At 41.2% G+C, this 22728-nt stretch overlaps 1 protein-coding gene across 1 annotated transcript in view; it reads right to left on the minus strand.

Annotated features, from left to right (window-relative positions):
- The window catches only part of LOC111866795, a gene marked incomplete at its 5' end in the record, with an annotated part of 169494 nt that overhangs the window by 19299 nt on the left and 127467 nt on the right, over positions 1–22728 (minus strand). The window contains 1 exon segment of the mRNA XM_023856061.2: positions 5083–5144. Within this exon segment, the coding sequence (XP_023711829.2) occupies positions 5083–5144 (62 nt within the window).

Raw genomic sequence — 22728 nt, forward strand, 5'->3', positions numbered from 1 at the left:
GCAAGCTACGGATATTTCTTTCTTTTCAAGGATAAATACTTACTATTTAAAATATATATATATTCATTTTCAGATATGTACATCAATATTAAGAGGCTATAACAAAAATTACTTTATATTCCATCAAAGTCAGGGCCCTGAGAGTCATATATAAGAAAAGATAAAGCTATCCCTGAAACAGCTCCAGGAGGTCCATAGGGTTGTGAGACGTCGAGGCTCCCACATTTTCTAGATAATCGGCTCACAGACGGCTGTGAGGTTGTCAGCCTTAAGCGCTGGCCGCCCTTTACCCCAGGAATATTCCTGGTACTCATTTCCGTTAGAGGCTGAGTCGACCCCAGGGCCATAGTGCGGCTGGAAGGATTAGGTCAATTGAAAGTTGCAGTGACTTCAGAGGGAATCGAACTCATGACCTCAAGTCTTGTAGCATACTGCCTCAATCAACTATGCTACCGCGTGTCCCTTTGACAGCCATATACCTGACATTAAAGCAGAGAAACGTGTCATGATGTTACTTGCTGCAAGAGCTGTGTCTCATGAGAGGTGTATGGAATCTTGGGCATTCAAAAGTTTAAATCAATAAATTCATTGATTACAGAAAATGGAACAAATCTGTTGTATTCCTGAGACAAGAGTACTTAGAGTGAAGCAGTAACACTGGTATGGAATTTATTCCATAGGAACCGAAACTCTTGATTAGAAAACGTATTCAGCAACACAGATTTCTATTTTACGACAGGAAAATAAGGATATTTAAATCTTTGACAATTTTCTCCGTACTTTATACTCGGAGAAGTCAAAGGGACGACATTAACCTGGACACTGAAATAGCAAAATTTAAACTCGTTTTAAACCCCAAGAGACATATCGGAGTAGGGGCTGCACCGTATGACGTAGCGGACGGACAAATTATCGCTGAATAGTCAAGGACCGCGCCACAGCTCAAGCGGTTAGTCGCTGGCTTCCCACCGCGCGGTGGTCCGGGTTCGATCTCGGGTCTAGTCAAGTTGGATTTTTGGTGGACAAATTGACGTTCGGGCGGGTTTTCTCCGAGTACTTCAGTTTCCCTTGCCAATCTTCATTCCACCAAATTCTCCATCGTCATAATCACCCAGGGCAGGCTACAATAGGCCAATCAGTGGCCGCCGTGCCAGAGGTTAAAGAACTGAAAGTGTAAATCATGGTTTAAGATTTGGATTTATGTCTCTAATGTCCACAGAATCATGAGTAGCTGTAAGTGAGTCACTTTATATCAGTAGCGGCTGGTTCGACTCCTATCTGACACACAAGTTTAAATATTGGCTGTTCTACAAATCAGTTTCTGAAACGTACTGCCAAACTGAATTTTATCAAAGAATGACATTTCAGTCTCCCTGACCCTATCTGTCCTTTCGTCACCTCATTCTTTTGGCCTCATTTCATATTCTGCCACTTCTCAATTATACAGGTAGACAGCAAGTCTGCTTGGTTTTACCACTGCTTTGAGGGTAGTAACATCCTCACACTGTTGAGCCGTATCACATAGATCGGCTCAGACACGTTCATTACATAATTCAAGCTTAAGTGAACTAAATTCCGTGGCTTGAGTCCACAAGCGAACTGTACCGACCGAGCGACCGCCGCTTGTAGGCAAAGCTAGTGACAAATTTAGCGGACAGAGGATGTTACGTGTTCAGCGCAATGGATTTCTGGACCGGAGCCGCTGTTTCCTTGAAATAGATCCTCAGGTATCCTCATGAGGCTGAGTGCACCCCGTTCCAGACCAACTACTTCTCAGAAAATCTGGTAGCGCCAGGAATCGAACCCGGAACCTCTGGATCTGTAGCAAGGAACTCTGACCATTGGACCACAGAGACGGTCCACATAATCCAAGCTATTGAGATAAATACAAAATGACGTTATATTTAGTTTAAGATCCACTTAAACTTTCTCACAAACAAGTTCAAAATTAATTAGGTTCATGAGTAAGTTTTACATATTAGCGAACTTTATGTCAATGTTTGAAAAGAAAGTGTTTCTGAAATATTGAATATTAAATAAATTGCTACTGATCTGAGTTGTTAAATGCAGTAACTTGAATACGTTTGTGAGCAAAATGTTTGCGAGTAATTTTGTTCTACGGCTGTTAAGTCAATCGGTAACAGAAAGAGCTTCCAAATCTATGCATTTAAATACACGTATTTCTATATTATCAAGTGCATAGGGTGACTATAGAGGGGGTTTTGGATTTGTAAGCGGATTTACTTGGTACACGACTCGTTACTGCACTTTACAAATCACTGTCATACACAGGCTAGTGCTCTTAGTCTGTTACGATTTTCTTTAGCCGTTGCTTGGTAGTGGCTTCCAACGGCGAACGTTCCCTCTGGGTTCCCGAACTACCTTCGGGCTCAGCTACCAGTTTGTCACAACATTTCATGAAGACTGAAGTACAGCAACCCTCTATCCTACTTACTTACTCACTCATCAACCAACTCATTAACCGATTCCTCACTGAGTCTGAGTCTTATATTACGAGAGACGGTCAGTCGGCGAGTCTGTCTAGCGTTGCCTAGCAATGGGACTATTCGTCACGATATATTTGTGATGCGTCGCGGATTGCTGTACTGAGTACACAGTCTGTAAGTGTACATTCAGAGACATGTCTTGGAAAGCGCGTTTCTGCTATGTCATTTATTTCCAGTCATAAGCATGTGAGTGGTAGCGTAGTGGTTGAGGCGCTATGCTACAAGCGGGTTGAAGTCCCGATGAGGTAATTGGATTTTTTCAATTGATCTAATCCTTCCAGCCGCACTAGGCCCTGGGGTTTACTCAGCCTCTAACAGAAATGAGTACCAGGAATTAATTAAATAATTTTCCTGGTGAGTAAAGCGCGGCCGGTGAGTAAGTCTGACAACCTTAACGCCATCTTTGAGCCGATTGTCTAGATAATGTGGGAGCCTCAACGTCTCACAACCCTATGGGCCTTCACGGCCTGGTACAGGGATAGCTTTACTTTACTTTAAACTTACATAAGCATGTGAGCTGCTAACAACGTCTCAAATTAATCCTACAAATCCAGAGGTCCCGGGTTTGATTCCCGGCGCTATCAGATTTTCTGAGAAGCAGCTGGTCTGGAACGGGGTCCACTCAGCCTCGTGAGGATAAAAGAGGAACATTTTCAAGGAAATAGCGGCTCCGGTCTAGAAAAACCGAGATTAACGGCCGTGGGTATCGTTGCGCTGACCAAGGGACACCCTCTATCCACAAAAGTTGGCCGACAACTTCGCCGACAAGCGGCGGTCTCTCGGTTGGTATAGTTCGCTTGCGGACTACAGGCCACGGAGTTTATCCTTCCTAATTTTAATGTTTTAGCGTCCGTTGTATTCTTAACATATATACTAAATATGAACAGCTTCCGTTCCAGATCTTTCTCATAGCTATATGACACATCGCAGCCCTGGTAATTAAGGCCCTGGAGTTTCTAGCAGATCAGAGACATGTAATTAAAGCATAAACAGGCCTCATCCAAATTTATATTTCGTGTTATAGCGTTGATGGGCGTCAATTAAGATGTGCGCCTGTTTCTCTGGCATACGAACTGTCTGAAGCCACTGTCGCATGAAACGCAGCAGTTCACTTCGTATTTCATAGCGCTGCACTTCAAGCTTAAGCGCGATAGAAAAAGTTTGGCTTCACGCCATTTGCTAAAATGCCTTTCTCGCTTCTAGGGTTTATTTGGTAGATCATCAGGGGAGATAGCGCAATTTGAATAAAACGGAGCCTCGTGAATAGATAAACTGCGTAAATCTGGTGTGGGGAACTCTTTCAAAGAATCTGCTAATGTTACTTTCATGACCTGTCGTAGAAACTCGTAGAAACGTAGGTTCCTTATGCTCGAAATCGGGATTAGAATTAGAAACGAGATCCCGAAACGTCCTCACATGAAAACGTCAATGGGGCACTTATTGCTAAACGAAATCACTAGAACGTGCTTCACAGTCACCAAAGCTCATTATTCTTACTAATTACTGACCATGGACAAGTGTTCATGAAGTTTGTTCCTGTCTGGTTATTGTGCAAATTGCCGTCAGATTTCTCGGAAACTCCATGCTTATAAAATTTTCTTTTACATTTTTCTCTAATTTCTCTCTTGGATTCGAAGTGACGTTATTATGATTATTTATTATTTGCATGTTATTTACTAACTACGTACATCCTTATAGCCTCGCTCAAGCGGTTAGTCGCTGGATTCCCACCGCGGCGTCTAGGGTTCTAGCCCGGGTCTGGCCAAGTGGGATTTGTGGTGGACAAAGTAGTGCTGAATCAGGTTTTCTCCGAATACTTCAGTTTCCCCTGCCAATCTTCATTCCACCAAATTCTTCATTTTCATAATCAAACGGAGCAGGCTACAATAGGCCAATCCACTGCCGTGCCGAGTGGACCCAGTTGGACTCCACCCCCCACTAAGCGAATTTAGCTAGATAGATAAGAGATGGCTTGAATAAATTAGAAAATCCTTCGTTATGTAATATAATAAATTGTCCACTCTCTAAATCTCTCTCATGTATAAAATGTTTTCTCGTGTACTCTGTTTTAAAGTACTGCGAATTATATTATTCCCTGAAGGTATTATTATTTATTATTATTAAAGGGGGTGGGTTTCCCCATGCACTTAGACCAGTTATTGGTCCATTGTGCGTCCCCCTTTAATTTCTACTGTCGCCATACCCTACCGGTACTGGTGCGTGCTATCAGCCCCGTTCAGCCAACGAGGTCGGCCTTCGGTACTTGATATTTCCCCCATCTACCAGAGGCATTGGAAACTATTTGGGAGGGAAATTGTTGCCTAATTTTGCTCAGAGGTCTCCTAGAGACATGAGGATCTTTTACGTGCCGTAAATCTACGACACGGGAACCGCGGCTTAAAGTCCCTCCCGGAGAACTTGTTCCCTGAATTTTTCTGCCGGGTTTGAACCCGCGTACCTTGAGTCATGAGGTGGGAACGTTACCCCTAGACTACGGAGGCCGCTTTCCCTGAAGGTAAGAATTGTTCTTTCCTCCCAAGTCCCCGTCAATAATTCAGTCCCCTGTTGTACTCACAATGTTCATCTGCTGAGATTGAATTTCCTTGTACACTTCGACGATCTGCAGAAGGGCCGAACCTGGAACAAAGAACCAACAGTAGATTCAGTTTCCTGACAATGCCAAGCAGGTGGCTAATTGCCGGCGTCGATCCTCTTTTATATAGCAAGAAGAAATGACGAAATATATATCCATGAAACTGTCTTAAAAGGAAGGAAGAAAGTGCTTTCAATTTTCTGAAGATGACACAAATACAAATTTTATTTTCGCTTCTGTGAAAGAAAGCCATAAACCATGTACGTAATTTTCATAACAAGTTCACATCTGTTGTTGTCCAAGGACGAAAATAACATCTGTACTTCAAAGGAAGAATAGCTCTTCCAGACTCAAGCGCTGTGTTATATGGGACCCGTCTTCACATAGATCATAGCGACCTTAGTATTCAAGTAATATTAACAAGAACCAAACGAAGTGTCCTCCGACTGCTTGCTGCCACACTGACAGCAATTAAATTCAACGATTTAATTCGTACACCACACGAAAAGCCAACGTTAACAGTAACAGTGGTAAAATCTCATGCACAATTAATATTTCAAAGAATATATTTTATATAATTAAAAGCTTCGGGCAGTCCCTTAAATATTAAAGCGCGATCAAAGTTGGTTAAACCAAATGAAACGGATAGTATTTTCTTTATAAATTCGCTTAGTGGGGGGTGGAGTCCAACTGGGTCCACTCGGCACGGAGGCCACTGATTGGCCTTTTGTACCTGCCCCGGGTGATTATGATGATGGAGAATTTGGTGGAATGAAGCTTGGCAGGGGAAACCGAAGTACTCGCAGAAAACCCACCCCAGCGAGAGAAGGAAAACAAGAATATGGCAATTCCTCGGCAGTTACGGAAAAAGGGTTCGGCCGAAGGTTTATCCTGAGTTATTGAAAATTATTGTAATTAAGAAAGATTGTAAAGGAGGCGTCATTAAATATCCAATCATCAAATTCAAAACCCTTTATTTTTAGTCACGGACCCATAAACTCGTGACAATACAATGTCTACAGATAGATTTCCTTCAGGCCAATGTAACAATTGATTCAAACGCTATACGACATATGGGGTGGACTGGCACGAACTGTGAGTGGCTGTCAGGAAGGAATGGAAAGAAGAAGCAGTCGCGAACTATTAAGGCTCTATCCAAGCAACTGTTTATGGAGGCCGAGGAAAATCATGAAAACATTAGTGACGCTATCCTGTCTCAATTTCGACATTTCAAATCGTGTTCTTCGGAATACGTCTCTGTATTACTTACCACTGAACAACGTAGTTAAATGAAACGGGCTGTACTTCGAGAGTATAAGTTACGCTAAAACTCCAAGGTCAATAGCCTGAGACTTACTTGGAGGGTTAGAATTGGAAACAAAGTTTCTCGTGGAAAAGGGACACCTAATTACAATTAATGTGACATTACCATTAGCCAATTCTTTGTAATTTCACTTCTGTCATCAAAGCTTTCACAATGAATCTCTCCTGGAAACGAAGGAAATTAAAAAGTATTATATAAAAGAAGGCAATGGGGAAGATTGGATTTTTGGTGAAGGGTAGGGGGGCAAACAGAAGTTCAAAATTCGAATGCTAAGAGGAACTTAATTAAGATTTAAGTTTTTCCAGCTGTGGATTCGGTTCAACATTCCCCCCTTGTAACAAACACACTGGACTTTCTGTGAAACGGCAAAGTAACCTCATGTACAATGCAATAGAGCACACTCCTATAGATCCGAACTTGTAAGTTCAAATCATTTGGATTGAATCTCGGGCGAGCTGGGGGAAGGGAACTATAACAGACTGAGTCAGAGTGTACAGTACATATTTGATACGTGAGCACAAAGCGGCTGTTATTGTTCCTTGCACTCAGGAGTTACAGGAATAAAACGCAATTATCAATAAAATACCCTCTCTAGTGACTTCGTTCATAGATTCAAATGAGTAAAACCATTATGTTTCGAAGTTGGTCATATTTCCGTATTTATTATACTAAAGAAAAACTCCTCCGGTCACGGTAGCCGAGCGGTCTAAGGCATGCACTGTCTTCGCTCGCTTGGAAACCGGGATCGTGGGCTCGAAACCCACTCAGGGCATGGATGTTTAGTTTGTGTGTGTGTGTTTTTCTGTGTTTGTGTACAGGTAGAGGCCTTGGGACGAGCTCATCACCCGCCCAAGGAGTCCTACCGAATGTGTAAGATCTAGAGAAACCGAAGTGAATGGAGAAGTTCATGTAGGTAGGCCTAGGCCCACTGGGGCTGTAGTGCCAAGGAAAAAAAAAATAAAGAAAAACTCCCGTGTTGGACGCTCAGCAGGACTAATCTCAAGCTAGGGTAGGTTATCTTCTTTATCCTGTTCACTTGAAGTCGGAAGTAGAATCTATTTCCTGCAAGTAGATCGTGTGGTTAATTTGGATGGAGAGGAAGAAAAAATACAAATTTTATTCGCACAGGTGTATGAACCTGGCTATCTGGCTAACAGTACGTTTTCATTTTCAATTAGGTATGTTTAAGTATTCATTCTAATAATGTTTATGTTATCAAATTACATTTACATAATTATAATAATTTATCTCTTCCTTGCTCCTACGTTCACAACACTCTATGCCTAAATTTTTTGTTTAGTCCTTTCAAACTTCGAATGCATAAGAGAAAGAGCGATGAAATATAAAAGAAAGCAGAAGAACAATAATGTGAAGAATAATAAAATGAGAAAGGCGGAAAGGAGAAGAATGAAAGGAACATTAGGAGGAAAGGAAGGAGAAATAGGTGATATAGAAGGAACAGAGAAAGAGAGAAAAAAGAGACGAAGAATAAGATGGAAAGAAAAGGAATAACAATTAAGAGAAAAGGAAGAATCCGTCCGACTCCTTGGGTCTTAAAGTTTAAATGTTCAGTGTGAATTTCAGCTCTTCGTTTGCAACACTAATTCATGGAGATAAGTTAGGGGTCTGAATTACCTTCTATATATCATTAAAGCAGAAGGTGAAAAGTTTAGATAACCTCGCCTGGTGCATGAGAATTTATCACGCAATAAGAACATCCTGAAACCTGCGGTGAACCTGATAGGTGCAAAAGCTAATAGGATAACTTCAAAACACAAGATATATATACCCTGCTGGAGCTCAGAAAGCTAGCCTTCCGAAAACATTCTTTGATACAGCACGCAAGGCAAATAGTTCCTACCGAAAAATAAAATATTACACAAACCAGATATGACTGGATCGATTTTACTATAGGTGATAAATCTATGCGGAATATATTCAATAAAATTATATAACAAATTTTCCTTTACATAGGATATGAGATGTGGCCCTTTCTTCAAGCCTATGCCCTTATGGTGACACTACTATCGTTGCACGATCTGTTAAGGAGACAGAATACATGCGTAATATATTCCAGGCAAATGACCGTATTCCGTCCGACACTGTGCACCAGTTAGGCCTATATACAGCTCAGCAGGGCTGGACAGAGACTGGTTAGGGCCATTATGAGACCCAGAAATTACGTACTCTAATATTCATCACCTGTCTCCCCGTAATTTCCACATCGAAGGCAAACCAGGTTATTTGAAGACTATATGAAGTTTAATGCATAAAGCGATTAATTTACTTCTTACATGTCTTATCAATCTGTGTGCTATGGTGGCAGGTATTAGCAATGATGTGTTATATCACAAATTTTGTCTTCTGAACTTGAAGTTAATGACACGTAAAAGCAATTTAATATTTGTTTCTTGCAACACTAAATTGTAATTGCCATTATCAGGTTATAGTGCCCTGTTACTCTTTATGGAGTATATTAAAGATATGTGCATTCTCGTATATACGTGGACACAAATATTAAGAAAGTGTTCTGAAGATATGTGATTTAATTTTAAACAATTTCTTTGCTTTACTATAAACAACAGGCAAATTATTCTCTGCAATACGATGCTGTATAGTCTACTGGGATTGATCGACGTTTTGGTAGGAATGGGTTGCCTCCGTTTCAGAATCGAATGAAAACGCGAGCGAGGAACGGATTAACGTTGCTCTTCCTGCTTCCTCGGCTTAATCATCGACCTTGAAGCTAAAGGCGTTATATTCTTCCGGAACGGCAGTCTACATAGCATTAAATTCCTGTAGACAGTTCTCATTGGTCACGGCCGTGAGGACCCAAACTCTTACATATTGTAACTGTCCAATTTATGGGACGGTTAATTGATGTTTTTTGTATGGGTAGGGTTCGGTGAAATTCCTCACTTTCGTCTCACAATTGGAGATCCCACCCCTCCCCCGAGACACGCATCGATTGGCTTGGGTCAAGCTTGAAGCCAGCTGCACATACGTAAATCAGTCAAGTTAATGCGCAACACGAGACCGAGATCTTTAGAAATCCTAAACTTTGAAAAGGGAAGTCATAATTTTAGCAGCGTCGTTTTCTGCTACCCCAAAATCCCATTTTTGACAGTCACGCAGCAGGTGGCAAAGTTTACCCCTAAACTCTACACGCGTGGATATTTCTTTTCTAATTGGAGGAGAAAGATTAAGCAACCTCCCAGTCTGCCGGTCCAGCCAATCATAATCTGAAGTGGGACGTCCTTTGACCGCATTTTAGGTAACCAGGGTAGATATTTACCATTCAGAGCGTGCTTGGCGGAGGGCTCCGAAATTTACATTCACCGGGGTACACGTGTCCTGATCCCCGTCTATACACTCTGTGATGCCCATTGACTTGGGTGTTTTAGTAAACGGTAAAGAAGACTAAATCCACAAATCTGTTAAGTGTGTCACTACGGTGCAGTTACCGTTTAAATAGTGCCGTTTGAATAAAGACTTCACACAGTTAATTGGCGTTGAGTGTGACTTTCCTACGCCTAAAGCCCCACTAATCACCCGAGTCGTGGCCAGTCAACACGGCCTGAGAGGAGTCGAATTTCTCTACCGGAACTAGCAGAACCAAAGAACGGTTACGGTGTATCCGGATAGCTTTTTACACTTCAAGTTCGGCCTTGGTACTTTGGCTACAAGTTCGCCGCGGTGGTGCGGCAACTTCTCCGACACTTCTGTATGGCGGAAAGCCTAAACGCAGTTCTGCAGGCACTTCTAGAAGTGAAAAGGATTTAGTTACTGCATAAGAGATTAAAGTGACTGAAAATACGGTCGAATTCCGGGATTCTGTAGCAATGAATTGTCTCATTTCCTCAAAATCAAGAAATTTCTAGACCAGCTAAGTAAATATCAGGGTGGCCTCTTCAAATAGAATTTTATACCGTTCAACTGAAACAGAACTAACCGTATCTGAGAGTTCTAGCCGTTGAAAGTTAACAGACGTTTCGGAAGTATATGTTGACTCTATTTTAGTTTCGAACAATAAGCCAAGTATGAAACACGTAGTATGAAAAAGTTTCTTCACAAGCTGATCAAGAAATTATTCTTTATTCTTGAAACCTGAGACAAATCATTTTGCTCACACGAGTCAATCGTTAATCTTCATTCTGAGTCAATGTAATTTACTTCAATGGTTAACTCTTTATAATTAGTTATAATATTATCCTCCCATCCACATCTACAGAAATACTCCATGCAGAAGAGCCTTTCTTGGGAAGCTGACAGTCACTCAGTACGCCATGAACCTCCCTTCGTCTTACCTGTATGCACTCACAACAACAATCATTCTTAGGTTTCATGTATTTAAATTCTATATAAAAGCTTTCGAGAGTGTGTAGTAATTGGCCTTTATATTCAACATGCAGTGTTTCTAATCAATTGTACTGTACTGAGTATGTGTTGGGCTATTTTGAGTTTTGCTTATTTGTTCTCATGACTTGGTAATATTAGTAGTTGTGGATGCTATTTATATGTGTGTTCCTGAACAGTTTGGCGATTGTTCTCGTATTGGGGATATAATGTGTGAAGGTGGCCCATTCTGAACTTTATGTCCCTGTGTGCTATTTGTAGAAAGACGTAAAATGTAAAGCTATTCCTGTAACATGCCATGGAGGCCCATAGAGTTGTGAGAAGTTGAGGCTCCCTTATTTTCTAGACAGTCGGTTCAGAGATGGCAGTGAGGTGGTCAGTCTCACCCGCCGGCCGCCATTTACCCCCAGGAGGATTCCTGGTACTCATTTCTGTGAAAGACTGAATCGACCCCAGGGCCATTGTGCTGCTGGACGGATTAGGTAAATTTAAAAAACCCACCGCATCGCGACACGAACTCACGACTTTCCGGCTTCTAGCATGGTGCCTCAAAAAACTATGCTACCGCGTACCAAAGACAGCCATGAAGTAATACCACGCAAGTCTGGATAGATGAATTATCTGACATAAGCCTGAATGCTATTTCACGAAAATGAACAGCAGGAAAAGAACCAGGAATCGTTAGACTAAAAGGTATTCTTTTCAGTCTGACAAATTTTCCAGAAAAAAAACTAAAATATGGGACTGCAAGTTGCAGGGATTTCTCTTCTGAAACGAAGTTTTATTCCATCCAATACCCCACCGTCAAGGTATTAAAAAAATACATGGTGAAGTGCAACAGAGAGTGGAAGTGCAGAATCCCCTGGAGGGGCCGACCCCCAAGGGGGTTACAAGGCGTAAAGCACAGATGTAAGATTGAGGAAAGGGGAAAGCACTTCTTTTGTGGGAGGATCTCTGTCGTGGCGATGTTTCAACCAAAGAGGTTAAAGCTGGGCTGCTTCAGCGTCATGAACTCTCTTTCTTATTTCATTATTATATCTCGTAAGTAAGATGATTTACTTCAACATGAGAAGACAAATACAGACACGTGTTCCTGGCACGTGTCCAGAGTATAAAGCAGAGGCATAAAGCCTAGGAACTTAAGAAGCCACTTGAATTGTGATAGAATTCAGTAACAATAACTAACTACATTGAAAGGCATGTTTCTTGAAAACTCTTAGGCGCTCATCTGGAAATGATTTCTCCGAATTTTATCGAATTTGAAGATTCACTACCATGTTTACAACAGAAAGTCACTGGACCCTGCCCTAAGTCAGATGAATGCACTCATATTCTCTTACCATAATTCCTGTAGATATATTTCAATAACATCCTCCCAGGTCTCTCATTTCAATCCACTTTCATTTATTCTCTCATATATCTCCATGTCATAGTGCTTAGCCAGTTAAATATAGGGACTTAATTATATGCCTTTACCTTATAAGTTTCTAAATTGACCAAATTTCTTCAAGTTTTCCGATTGCAATTTTGTATGTTTTCATAATCAGATCTAAGCAAGCAAAATTCCACCCTTCGCTTTCATATTATTAGTTGTGTTTGGTGGAGTGTAAATTACAAATCTTTACAATATTTGGTTTTCTCCGGTATTCTGTCATTTACTCTCATTCTGGACGCGCCATAGCTCAAACGGTTAGTCGCTGGCTTCCCACCGCGGCGGCCCGGGTTCGATCTTGGGTCTGGTCAAGTGGGAAATTGTGGTGGACAAAGTGGCGCTGGGGCAGGTTTTCTCCAAGTACTTCGGTTTCCTCTGCCAGTCTTCATTCCACCAATTGCTCCACAATCACCCTCACCTATCATCTGGGGCTAGTACAATAGGCCAGAAGTGGCCGTAGTACAAGGGACTTAGTCCCACCCCACTAGCAATAAAAAATGTACTCTCATTTTGTTCAGTAGTTTGTTCTTGTTAACCATCAATTTATGTTCTTAATTTGACCGGAAGTGAAACTGAGAGGTACTTAAAATATAATATTTAAATACAGTCATGCTTATTCCAATATATAACAAAACATCATTACTGTATGCTTCCTGTTCTGTATCACTCTGTGGTGTTATTATATGGCCGTCAACACAACTGTAAATACAAACCAATATTACTGTATTAACATTTGTTTATTATTCTTCGTCTGCCACATGTTTCAATCCAGCTGGTTCATTATTAGGCAGTTCTCAAGACCTGTCCCTCTTCTTTGGCTTGTGTCTTAATATGGGTCCATATTACTATCTGTTGTGATATAAATTTCCTTAAAACTTTCTATTATGTCGTGTTACTAAATTGATGTTTTAATATTAATCTTGCATGTTAAAATATGTAACATAAGTTCCTCTATAAGCAGTGGAATCGAATTGTACTGACACTCGGTTCTGTAAATCCCTGAAAAATCTCTTCCCTTTAGGACTCACGTGATGACACTCGATTTCTCGTTTCGAGGGGAAAAGAGGTTATTTCGAGGGTAAAAATCCGATAGAATATGATTATTTGGGTTTCTAGCGAGCGACTGCAGTTAATTGTGTTTAGTGCGACTGGCTCTTTTGGTTCAAGTTCGATTGTGCAGAACGAATACGTAGTAAGGGAAAACCCATGGTATTCTACAGATCATGGGATCGAACCATACATCCGGTTATCATGAGAAGATTTTCTCATTTTTGGCAGGATTGGATATGGGTACACAGTCTCCATTTTGGGGCTCTGTCTCCGTCTGAAAGCAAGGAAAGGAAGTGGAGCAGGAACTCATGAGCACGAAGCAACACACACCAGATGTGCAAATTAGGGCCCGTAGCAATACAAACAGAACAGGATGCTGAGGAGAATATTCGGATGTACAAGGAAGCAGGGGAGAACTACATACTGAGGAGCTCCATAGTTGTTTTCTTTCAAAAATATTTTAGGACGACCAAATCAAGAGAGTGAGATGGGTGTTACATGTGGAACAGTGGGGAAATGAGAAGTGAATACAAAATTTTAGCCAGGAAAACTGAAGGGAAGTTACCAAGTCCGAATACAGATTTTCATAATTACAGAAAACTATGTTGAAAATAGAGGGTGTGAAGATGTAGACTGACTCAGGATAAGTTCCGGTGTGCTGAACTCTTGTGAATATGGCAATGAACATTTGGGTACCTAAAATTCTGAGATATTCCTGAAGATCTGAGTGTCTGTAACCTTAAGAAGGATCATGCTTACTCACTCACCCATGGAGCTGAGCCCTTCTTGAGTAGCCGCCAATTGTGTAGCTACTCAAGAACTTCCCCGCATTTTATGGAACCCTAAGGTTCATTACGGCGTTCACAAAAGCCATCCAATGGTCCATATTATCAGTCAGAGCAATACAATCCATACCATCCCAATTTCTCCCTCTAAGATCCGTTTTAATACTGTCTGCTCACCGAGGTCTTGGTCTTCTCAGTAGTGTCTTCCTTCTGGCTTTTCCACCAATATCCTATATGCATTCCTCCTCTTCCTCATTCGTGCTACATGCCGAAGGACCGTGCTAAACGAAAATAATTAATTTAATTATTTTTTTATTGCTAGTGGGGTTGGACTAAGTCCCTTTTACTGCGGCCACTTCTGGCCTACTGTACCAGCCCCAGATGATAGGTAAGGGTGATTGTGGAGCAATTGGTGGAATGAAGATTGGCAGGGGAATCCGAAGTAGTCGGAGAAAACCCACCTCAGCACCATTTTGTCCACTACAATTCCCACTTGACCAGACCCGGGATCGAACCCGGGCCGCCGCGGTGGGAAGCCAGCGACTAACCACTTGAGCTATTGCGCGGAAAATTTAATTATTACGTGTATAATACTCATACATATTGCCTTCAACGCGTGAATATATTACTATAATTATCGGCATATCATCTGTGGGCCGCAGATTAGGGCAGTCCAAAGTCTAGAGACGAGAAAGCCTACTTTAATACATGTACTTTGCTTAGGAAGCAGTTCCCGGACACCCAACTACGGTAGTCCTATAATCTGAATGGTTGAAATCTCTTCGCCCTTTCATAAAACTCTTGAAGTCTTCAATGGTGGATCGCAGTGTTGAATCGTCAAGTTACAATAGAAAGAATTCAGTCAATTAATTAATCTATTAGATTGGTCGCGCCATAGCTCAAGCGGTTAGTCGCTGGTTTCCCATGGCGGCGGCCCGGGTTCGATTCCGGGTCTGGTCAAGTGGGATTTGTGGTGGACAAAGTGGCCCTAGGGTGGATATTCTCCTAGTACTTCGGTTTCCCTTGCCAATCTTCATTCCACTAAATTCTCCATCATCATAATCACCCGGGGCAAGCTACAATAGGCCAATCAGTAGCAGCTGTGCCGAGTGGAACCAGTAGCACTACACCAACCACTAAGCGAAGTAAAAAAATTATTAGTTTGTTCAGCAAGCAGAATCAGACAGTTCAACATACTTCAACGTCTGAACCTGGGAGTAAATGGTAGCAACAATCACCACGTTAAGACGGTTTCGTCTGAAAGTGGGGCGCTTCGCCGCAGACTAGCTGACAGCCAACTTTGTTACTCTCCCCTGTTAGCTTCACATGTAATGGTTGGCTGGTGCGTCAGCAGCCTTAAGCATCAGGGTCCTCACGGGGACTGACAAACACTTGACTAGCTCCCAGAACGAATTCGAATTACTTGAGTTCCATTCACCGCTGCCTTGAGTCGCAGATATAAACATTAATTGAGCACTTTTGTTTGCCTGGCACGCTGTGTTAACAGAACACTCAACTTCAGGCACGAGGGGTCGAAATGTAGGATGTTTATAATGACTAGATAATTTACGATTAAACGAAAGTGGTTTACAATACCTCTTAATTTTATTCCGAGTGTACTGTAACTAATTCATGGATCAAAGTTCCCTAGAAGCTGATGATCGCTCATACAGTTAGGAAATAACTCCCCCTCTGTATGCCTCGAAAATTTCTATAGCATTCACAAAAATCCAAAATTGGGCGTTAATGCGAGTCATACAAACACAGTTCAAATCTCAAACTCTATTTCTTTAACACCCTTTTTAAAATAACATTCCAATCTACGCCTATATTTCCAAAGTGGTCTTATCTCTTGGTTTTGCTCAAAAAACGTTTGTATTCCTATTAAAATCAGGTATTTTACACGCCGATATATATTTATTTGATCATCATTATATAAAACGTAAAAATTTATTTTATTTTAACCTTCTTCAATTTTAGTTTACATTTGACTATTTCTATAATTGAAAGCCCTTGTCTCTTTTGCCCATATTCATGGAAACGCTGATTGTATTATTCGTTAGCAGTCAATGAGGTCCTCACATCTAAACTTCATATACCAGTTTTGATATGGGCTAATGTGATTCAACGGTAAGAATACAATTAGAAAATATGTAGAAAGTAATAAAGTAAAAACACTTTACGTGGGGTTCGTGTCCGTCCGTGATCTGGTACCTGGGTTGATTGTCTCATGATGCTATATGCGAGATTTTCACTATGCTTTTCGGGCAATTCAGACATATCGATCTACAATAAGATACAGTTTACATAACGCCATAAATGATTATTTCCAAACATCCCATAAAATTTTTCATTATAAATCATTGAGGAATTCCGATTTTAAACAATATTCATTCACAGTAAACCTTGGTTTGTACAAGCCATAAAGGAACGTTCTGTGTATCCCTTGACCCGCTTAGCTGATGCTGATAAATTCTACATGGGAGATCTTCACTAATTTTCATTTGTGTATTCTCATTTTAAGTGATATTAGTTAACCTTAAAAACGCCACTGCTATATTATGGTGTGCATTTCTCCAAACTTGTTACATACTGACATCATGAAGATCTGTGCAAACTTTTGTTCATTTGAAAATACGTATATCATATGTTTTACTTCCGTCGCAGTAGAACTTAATTTAAGACATTAATCTTAATGACCATTTTTATTGCTAGTGGAGTGGGACTAAGTCCTTTGTACTGCGGCCACTTCTGGCCTATTGTACCAGCCCCAGATGATAGGTGAGGGTGACTGTGGAGCAATTGGTGGAATGAAGATTGGCAGGGGAAACCTAAGTACTCGGAGAAAACCTGCCCCAGCGCCACTTTGTCCACCACAAATCCCACCTGACCAGACCCGGCATGGAACCCGGGCCGCCGCGGTGGGAAGCCAGCGACTAACCGCTTGAGCTATGGCGCGGCCCTTCATGACCATAATAACCTCCGTCCCTATAATAATGAAGTAGACAGGTCTGGGCTCTGACACGTCACAGAAATGGCCCTCCCATTTGCTTGTAAGCGACACTGCACACTGCAAGCAGCTTCTTTAATCCTGATTTGTCTGTGGCTGTCGCTGGGGGTTTTCTACGGACACTCCATTATTTGGGTGGACGCATGTGCGAAACAGAAAGAAGGAAAAAATGAAAGACTCCTCAGATAAGCCTAATCCTTATTATCAAGTAGCTAAGTGGATCAGATGCAGATTACACTTGTAATATTTACTTCAAAATGAAAAACAGTGATATCGTACAATCATGTCCGCATGACCTCTCGCGTGTGCATCTCTCGTAATGGCTTCTGAACGAACTTACTTGCGTCACATACAGTACGAACGTTAGACATGTACTGACAATACACTCTCGGACATCTGCATACACATTTTTTCAGATCAAAATATACTTTGACGTGTACACACATTGCTAGGTAACGGGTCGGTAAACACGTTCCTGCAACGCGCAAGCAACAATACGACATCCTTTGTTAGGTAACGGACCAGTAAACACGCATCATTAACAAGAGAAGACGGTGTTTTCCGTTGGGTCCGTGCCGAGGGCTTATAAGAGATTCGAGTTCCGAAGCTGGCAGTCGTAGTAGTACAGAACAGTACTCGTGAAATGAAGTAGTCGAAAAGAAATTGGTTCGAGTTTTGGAGATGGCAGTCGAAGGTGATGGAGAAGAAATGGCAGGAATTAGACTCTACCCAGAAGACTTCACGTGTAATTTGAAGTTACAGTGAGAGTGTGATAAATCCGTTGCCAGGATACGGCTAGTGAAGTCTGAGAATCGTAGTGCGTGAAATGGAAAGTGTGTGCAATACCGATAGCGCTATATTGCTTGTAGTCTCGAATTGTGTAAATGTATAAGTGTCAATAAATCGAATCATCTAATCCAAACCCCGTCTTATATATCACTCCTGCGCGTGACAATATGTTCTACTTCCGTATTTCTGATATAATAAATTAAAACTGATTGAGGACAGAACTAGAAGAAAACCAAGCCGTATAAGCACAGCTTTGTTTGGAGCACCAAAACATTACGTTCCTTGCCGAATCATGTGACGTTATCTCAAATGTTACACCAGAGAAATAGAAAGTTCTGGTTACCGGACAGCCAGCCTCCTCTCAGCGTTAGCGTTATATCACCTTCCTCTGCGGCGGAAGATGATCTTAGCTCCTGACTTTGTTTAAATAAGTTAGTTGATTTAAGTTTATAAATTGACTTCAAGACTTATATTAACTTAGGACCGAACTTCTTTCCGTGTGTGACGTCATACTTTAAATTAATTCTATGATTGATTGCAGCTGCGTCTCTTCGTCTCCTTCCTCGTTTCCACGACCTTCTGTGATGGAGCCCGACACGTGCGCAAGCAAGGCGCTACACAGAACGTGGCCCTGGGCTCAGAAGTTTTCAGAAGCTCATGATTTTTGGCGGAAAAAGGGAACTTACAGTGTAAACCAATAATATCCAATTTCCTGTGTTAATGTAATGGCGCAGAGCTTCATAACTTGTACGCTTCTCCAAGTATAATTAGAATAATCAAGTCAAGGAGGATGAGATGGGCAGGGCTGGTAGCATGAATTGGGGGAGAAAAGGAATGCATATAGGATATTGGTGGGAAAGCCAGAAGGAAAGAGACCACTGGGAAGACCAAGGCGTAAGTGGGTGAACAATATTGAAATGGATCTTAGAGAGAAAGGATGGGATGGTATGGATTAGATTGATCTGGCTCAGGATAGGGACCAGTGGAGGGCTCTTGTGAACATGGTAATGATCCTTCAAGTTCAATAAAATTCTGGGAAATTCTTGAGTAGCTGCAGATTTGGTTTCTCCTCAAGAAGGGCTCAGCTCCATAAGTAAGTAATATAATGGTGCAATGAGCTGTACATGTAAGAGTACTTAGGCCGTATTTCCTTTTGAAGGTTGAAAACAAATACAAATGCCACGATTTCATTGAAATTTATACTTTTGCTAAAAATCGGTTCTCTAATGCTGAATGCGTAACGGTGGTAAACTCAATTTTCCCCACACAACGATACTCTATGCAAGGTCTGTCTATATATACTTTAGGCGAACAAGGAGAGGGAAAATTATAATTGAATTAAGTGCCGTTTTACGGAGTGAAGGGACACAAGACAGCTAAAGCATCGTTAAGACACTGCGCATAATTCAATTTGCCGGTTGCAGACGGTCGGGACATACAAGCGATGTTCAAGGCAGCCTTATAGTAAGGAAAGCTCTCGTTGTGTCCACTGCTACCATATTAAGCTTCTGCGTGCGCCATAGCTCAAGTGGTTAGTCGCTGGTTTCCCACCGCGGCGGCCCGGGTCTAGAAGTGGGATTTGTGGTGGACAAAGTGGCCCTGGGGACGGGTTTTCTCCTAGTACTTCGGTTTCCCCTGCAAATCTTCATTCCACCAAATTTTCCATCATCATAATCACCCGGGGCAGGCTACAATAGGCCAATCAGTGACCGCCGTGTCGAGTGGACCCAGTTGAACTCCACCTCCCACCAAGTGAATTAATTTTTAAAAAATTTCTGCGTGGTAATATCATGGACTAAGGTTCCGATCGAAGATACTCTACAATTCTGTTGGGATGTTAGTTAAGAAAATCTACACGACGAGTCGATCTGTTGATATTTAAACTCATTAGCGAAAGACGATCTATTGTCCTGAACATCATGGCTGTCTAACCTCAAGCCACTGGGTTGCCGTATTGTACCTTGGTATCAACCGGTTGTCAGCATTACAATAACAAATTCGGGTAAGAATAGCCTCCTTTTCTTTGACAAGACATGGCTCGCAAAGGAAACGAAAAGATTAAGAGAGACAAACAGACACACAAAAAGCAAGGAGATCTCATAAGTAAACTTTTATTACTTCGAAAGACGGAAAATAGACTATAAAATCAGTTATCACCATCTTCAGAAGGCAAAAACAATATGCTAATAAACATATGCCTCAATATACAACGAAAGGAGGAAAAACTTAACAACACAGATCCTTACTGAATCTTATGAAAAGGTGGGAAACAATGTTACCAGGACCTCAGAGGACGGAAAATAACACCCAAATCTCTCGTTTGGACAGAGGAGGCACGTAGACACAAACCTCAGCTTTTCAAGATTATAAATATTAAGAACATTAATAATATATTATTAATTTAAATACATTTTAATTTTAATAAATTGAAAATAATCTTTATACAAAACTGTAAGCATAAGATCGACGTAATAGTACTTCCTCAACATGTTGTTACTGCTTTCTGTAGATGGTCACATCTGACCGAAACGTGTAAAGGTTCTGTATAAATATAATCTGAGTCATACTGGACGGTACTGTCAAGTCATTTTACAATATTTAACTGTCGCCATCCCCTACCAGTACTGGTGCGTGCTATCAGCCCCGTTCAGCCAACGAGGTCGGCCGTCGGTACATGATATTTCCCCCATCTACCAGAGACATTGGAAAAGACTTGGGCGGGAAATTGTTGTCTAATTTTACTCAGAGGTTTCCTAGAGACATGAGGATCTTTTACGTGCCGTAAATCTACGACACGGGACCCACGGCTTAAAATCCCTCCCGGAGGACTTGTTCCTGAATTTTTCCGCCCTTATTATAGATATTCAAATTTTTTTGTTTTTTTAAGATTTGCCAAGTTGAAAAATATTTCATACAAAAGTTCTAGCTCTTTCCAATCTACATATATAGTATATAACTCATGGTTGTTTTGTAAATATAGATAAGACTAATAGTTCTATGTTGTGCAAAGTATGGGTCTGACCAATGCGGAGCAAAACTGAAGTCTTCACTTTACCTCCAGATATCTACAACGTAATTCAATTGGAATGCGTTTGGCAGTCCTTGTACTTTGCACGGACACCCATTGCTTTTCCTTCGTTGCATTCTTAAAGCAACTTACGAGAATTGTTAATAAAATCCGATCTAGAACCATTATCATTGATTCTGCATAGACCCGAGCTTAAGAAAAGAGCGAACATTTGCTTTGAGCTGGCAGTTAAGCTCTGAGATACTAACATGAAGCAGAACACACAGCCCTCAAGGCGCAAACATAATTAAATTTCAATCATGAACAGGATATGCTTTGTGTAATTAAGGGGCAAGCTAATATGTACTTTCAATTGGTATTTCATATTACATAAATACGTTTATTTGGTTAGACTATATTAATTTGCACTTGCCAGGAAGAAGTATGGGTTTAATATACAAATGTAATTTGCTAATGATGGTACAAACACGCAACACGTCAGAATTTTTGTATAATATATTTTCAATTTGACGTCTCTGCCTTGTTTTAAATAAGGTCGTAAATGAACATATAATATTGAGTTTGTGTCTGCCCGTTCGTCCCCCATAAATCTTCCAGACTGATACTAATAAAATTATCATTAAATTGTACTACGATATAAAAATGTCTGACACTGGAAACTGCATTTGCAAAATTCCAATATCGCGGGTTCTCTACGTGAAGCTGCATTTCGAGGCCATGTCCCATATCACACAATTTCGGTTAAGTACGCATGTCGAGTAAAGAAGAATACAAATGGTTTTGAGTCGTGGAAAATATAAGAACAATTTCGGCAGTTTTGTGTGCTGCTTCTTCCGCAGAGCCGTTATGTGGAAATACATTATGCATGCCAATGGGAGTCCTTTTTTTCAGATATATTGGACAGGAGTGGCTTCAATCCCAGAAGCTTGTGCTAGTGTGTGTGTGTGTGTGTGTGTGTGTGTGTGTGTGCAAAACGTGTTTCATCTCGGTATATCTTTCAGGTGTTACATTTCTTGAAAACCTGGTATACCCGAGTTACATACTAATCAGGCGCAGCTGTTGGAGGGACGTAGGACAAGGCACTAACACGAGGAGGACTGCCGCGGTATGAACGTGCAGGAAAATCCGCATGTATATTAATTACACAATCATTATTGGCGTAATATTAAAGTCAGAAATATCTCACGTGAGAACTGCACTTTTAATCGGAAAAACTGAGAGAAAGCGACAACTCTGAAGAAGCAGCCGCAAATTGGGTAATAATATTAAAACGAATATTAAATAAATGTGATTCCGATCACGGTATCCGAGCGGTCTAAGACATGCACTGTCTTCGCTCACTCATAAGCCGGGATCGTGGGTTCGAATCCCACTGAGGGCATGGATGTTTGGTGTTTGTTTGTATGTACGTTTTTCTGTGTTTGTGTACAGGTAGAGGCCTTGCGACGAGCTGATCACCGGCCCAAGGGGTCCTACCGAACGTCTAAGATCTAGTAAACTAAAGTGAAACGGAGAGTTTCATGTAGGTAGGCCAAGATCCAAATTGGGGCTGTAGCGCCAAAGGGTAAAAATATATTGTGAGGGTAGGAACAGAATCCAAATGGCTCATTACAGAAGGCAGCAGCAGATTATTGTGAACAGGTAATGAACATTCGGGTTAGATAAAGGAGTAGCAAATTTCATGCCTGGCTGAGCAACAGTCAGCTTCTCAAAAGTGACTCCGTTCACCGATGTCATAGAAGCCAAGGGGGTGCACGTTCATGTGTTGTGGCATACTGGAACTGCCTGTTGAATCCTGCAACCTGATTGGAGTGGAATAAAAATTAAAAGTGGTAAGAATGTATAATAATCATG

The sequence above is a fragment of the Cryptotermes secundus genome, unplaced genomic scaffold (genome assembly GCF_002891405.2).
Source record: "Cryptotermes secundus unplaced genomic scaffold, Csec_1.0 scaffold432, whole genome shotgun sequence".
Classification (NCBI taxonomy): Eukaryota; Metazoa; Arthropoda; class Insecta; order Blattodea; family Kalotermitidae; genus Cryptotermes; species Cryptotermes secundus.